The sequence below is a fragment of the Cephus cinctus genome, unplaced genomic scaffold (assembly GCF_000341935.2).
Source record: "Cephus cinctus unplaced genomic scaffold, Ccin1 Ccin1_scaffold1124, whole genome shotgun sequence".
Classification (NCBI taxonomy): domain Eukaryota; kingdom Metazoa; phylum Arthropoda; class Insecta; order Hymenoptera; family Cephidae; genus Cephus; species Cephus cinctus.
Window position 1 is genome coordinate 405,044 of NW_014333629.1, and position 4,291 is coordinate 409,334.

Consider the following 4,291-nt stretch of genomic DNA (forward strand, 5'->3'; position numbering starts at 1 on the left):
CCCCCCCCCCCCGCCCTCCCACCCCATTGTCTTTCACGGTATTCTTTTCCTTCGAAGGTTGCGTAGTGTCGCTGTGAACTAATCAGTATTAAATTAGCGTTAAAACGTTAAGAAACACAGGTTAGAACCCAAAGAAAATACAACGAAAATTTTCAGTCCCATCATAATAAGAATGGAATCCAAATGATATTTAAACATAATCCCATAAACCATTGTTATGCTTACAGAACGAAGTAATAGCCGTAGCCCTGGGAGCCCTTTTGAACAAGAGCGAAATGCCGTTATCGACCTCGGCGTCTCTGTAAGTATCGAACAGCCACATTGCCTCAGGTTGAACATTTATAATTGAATGTTATTATACAGTCAGCCGTTGCGCCCTTACATCGGCCTAATGACAAAATTATCAAACCATTGTTCATGATAGCTGCGCGATAATATTCTTCGGTAGAATGATAAGGTCAAACCGTCGGAAGAGAATTATAGGTTCCATTAAGCCGCCGGGGACGCTTGATAGCGTGATAAGAATTCACGGAACGACAGGCACCATCATAAGTTTTCCAAACCCTCCTATGACGTAAGGATACGATCCAGAAAGCTAGCAGACAAATCCCTTCGTTTCCTCGGAAATAACATCCGAGTTCGGTCCGAGGGTCTTCCCGAAGAATTACCGACGCTTCTGACCAGACTTCGGCACTGTTGACAGATCGTTTGTTCTGGCCGTGTTCTTTCTCGCTCAGTCGGTAACCAAGCGGCATCTACATTATCGACGCTCCGTTATTCGCCAAATCAGGTGGCTGACGTGGCCTACATTTTCAGAGAAAAAAAGAGAGAAATATATTTTCTATTTCGTTAACACATTCTCGGTGTGTGTATACAGGGTGTTCCGAAATTATCTGACCAACGGGATATGGCGGTGTTCGGGAGACACCACTGATCACGAAAATGACCTTCCTTTTGCTCCGGAAGGTGCCTCCCGAACACCGCCATACCCCGTTGGTCAGGTAATTTCGGAACACCCTGTATATGTATACATATAGCCAGGTATACCATAATCAATGAAACAAGAAAATATATGGGCCGGCCATATTGCGGAAACCCGAGTTAATACGATCTTTCGATCAGTTCAAAGGATACAATTTCCTGAGGCAGACACGGGCCCGACTGATTTATATGGATCCATTAATAATTCTCTCGGATCGATGCAATCCGGTAGGAACAATGGCTGCTTGATTGTTTCCAACCGATTGTGCGAATTGGAACAAGATGGCCGTTTTTTGATCTTCGCGTCTTGCCAACTGCGTCCGTGCCTACCGCTGTAATTTGTAAAAGTTCGATATAGGCGGGTTACGATTTTGCCACTTTGAATGATAATTTGATTGATTTTATTCAATCTTTTATTTCCGTGTTACAGAGAGAAGCTCCTGTACAATGTCGAGAACGAGGAGAATTACAATTTACTCGAGGACATTTATGAGACACTGAACTATGACTGCGGTAAGATAACTCAACTGTCTCCCTTTCATATATATTTTCTTGTATTCTCTCTACGGCACGTCGCATAAACCTTTTCCTATGTATACGATCACGCAATAAAGCTGCGTGCAAGATACGGAGATCCTGTTGGTAGAAAGACGTTGTTACTCTTGCTCGTAATAAATCGTCTCCATTTTCATCGTTATCTCGTTACGAGATCGCAGTAGTATTTCGCAATAAACATGGACAACGAAATGGCAACAATAGGTGTAATATGGATGTATATATGCAAAAAGCACCTCGATAAATAATAAGAAAAAGAGAGCGCGGGAATTTTCAAATGATAAATTACATTCAAATGGGTTATCCGCTGGATAAGAACCAAACGAAATTTTACTTTACCCATCTGGATGGGTATTAACGAAATTACTCCAGGAAATTTCATTTGATTAATTTCCCTTTTTAACGGAAACGGGAGTCTCGAAGTCGAATCGATCTCGCCGCGGCAACTCTTATCCTACTCTTCCTTGACAGATTCTCTTCTTTTTTTCTTTTTTTTTTTCCTTTTCGACCAGTATCCAAGCTCTCACGTCGGGAAGTCAGTAAAGGGCTAGAGTCACGATAGTAAAGTCAAACAGGATTGTACGGATTGCTGGAAATCGAATTGTGAACGTGTATTCTCCATGTACGTAGGATCTATGGTTGACCCTGTTTCGTAGCAATCTGTCTTACTGTGCTAATGCGACGGTTGCCTATGTTCAGGGGCTACTCTGTTTATCTGACTATCTACTTATCTATCCTATGTAGCTTCCTTATCTATTGCAGATAACGGCATAGGTTATGGAGAAGCCAGAGCAATTCGGTATGCGGTTGTCCCAGAAAGAACAAAGAAAGAAATCCTAATAGGATGTAATTCTTGGTTAATTTGTCGAAGCAGAATATAACGAAGCAAGATTTAGACCTTAGGTCCCTGATAAAAATGTAACGAAAATTTGCTGAACGTAGTTTATAAAGCGTTTGGTGGACCTCACGACGTTTGGCAGTATTGCTTTACGTGGAAATGAGGAAGGAAGAACGTTAATGGGAAATATAGGTATAGATGTTCCTTTTGAAGTTGAATAACGAAATTACGATGCATTCAGACGGAATGGAACGCGTTGCAAAATAATTGAAGAATGTTGGCAATTTTTGTGCTTGACTCGTTAGAAGAAAAAAAGTGAACTCATTAATTTTAAAATCATTTTTGTGCTTGATTGAAAAAAAAGTCGACTCGTTAATTTCGAAGAATTTATACGAGCATTTACTTTTTGGCTTGAATATACATTTATTGTAGTTTTTGTTTATTAATTTTCTTCCGTATCTCGTACTTGGTCTCAGGCAGCCACTTATTTTCTCAACTTGCTGACTTACAGGACAGAAAACCCGAAGAAAATATCTTGGGCCTCTTAATTATTGACCTGCCGATATTCTTATCATTTTCTTATCACAGTTCAACGTTAATTATTGTACTAATTAATTTATTGATACTCAACAGTGAACATTGTATAGTTCCATACTGGTAGTTATATCTATGAGAATCCTGTAATTCAAAACGTCAGTTTTGACATAGGGGAAAACAATACTGACAATGAATAAAATACGGCAGTTTCCATTCACGCGACAGTTTCCATTTGAGAATTGTGCACGGGATCGAACGATATGTCAAAAGTACTTTTACCAGATATCAAATCGTAGCTTGCTGTTTCTTATATGTCAAATAATATACTACTATTTGCTAGTACGCGATTTCATTTATTCTTATACGATATATCATTATAAAAAAAAAAAAACAAATATTCGTTCGAGCTAAAAAACTCGAAGGAAACATTGTGTGAAACGAATGCAGATCCTTATAGGTTAGCTTTTCGATCTTCCACCAGCATACAGGATTACAGTGCCCTTTGTACCGACCCCTTCGTCGTTCTAATTCAAATTCATTGTCAGATATGGGTTTCTGGGTATTTGCGTAAAATATAACCGCATTTGTCGCAACAAGAACTCGACCTAATACTCGCGGTGAGCAGCCATGGCAAAAAGCATCCTCAAGTTATTTGTCTACTGTCGAGAAGGAGAAACGACGTGTGTGGATTATTCGAGACACGAACGGTATGCACGTGTATATGGGATAAGAAATTTTTTATTTAATTTAAAAAATTGTGTCAGCCACATACAAGTCGAGGACAAATTTTAATATATAATTTTGAAAATGAATGTGTCCCTAACGCTCAACTAATTGGCAGAAGTTAGAAATGCCAGAAGCAGCCTGACTCGTTCCAGCTGCTTAACGTAACTGCGAAGGGTGTACGCGTGAAATTCATCCCCTTAACTAAGGGTGTAAGTAGGTGAGAATAAATGATGAAGATGATCTAGATACCAAGGAAGGGTAACGTCGAAGACGACTGTACCGCCAGTTGTCCCTTTATAGAAAACCTTTCTCATACTTAATATATACCCGTCCAATATCTTGAGTGTCTACGCCCCTGTGCCTCGTCGTTTCTTTAGGACGCGACCGGCCGACGCTCGACGTCGCGTTCCACTTCTTGCGTCTTGATTAAATTCATGAAATATTCACCGTGCCTACTGCCACCCGCTATCAGGGTTCGTCCTCTTATCGATATACCAACGTTCCGGATATTCTACGTCGTTTACAGTTGGGATGCTGCGCGATGAAAACGCGAAGTCGTGCATCTTTTTGTTCTGCCTCTTTTTTTCTTTTTTCTTTTTTCTTTCTTTTCTCTTGCTCCTTATCCTTTCTTCGCTCTTTACCCCCCCCCCCCCC

At 40.4% G+C, this 4,291-nt stretch overlaps 2 protein-coding genes across 7 annotated transcripts in view; one reads left to right on the plus strand and one right to left on the minus strand.

Annotated features, from left to right (window-relative positions):
- Positions 1–4,291, plus strand: part of LOC107272195 (head-specific guanylate cyclase) — a 60,291-nt gene that overhangs the window by 43,657 nt on the left and 12,343 nt on the right. For all 5 annotated transcript variants that reach the window (XM_025089511.1, XM_015749103.2, XM_025089510.1 and 2 more), the window contains 2 exons: positions 228–301; positions 1,412–1,494. In XM_025089511.1, coding sequence (XP_024945279.1) covers positions 276–301; positions 1,412–1,494 — 109 coding nt within the window. In that variant the 5' untranslated portion in view covers positions 228–275. The remainder of the gene's footprint in view (positions 1–227; positions 302–1,411; positions 1,495–4,291) is intronic.
- LOC107272197 (guanylate cyclase soluble subunit beta-1) overlaps positions 1–4,291 on the minus strand; it is an 81,146-nt gene that overhangs the window by 40,349 nt on the left and 36,506 nt on the right. The gene's annotated exons all lie outside the window — the stretch shown is intronic.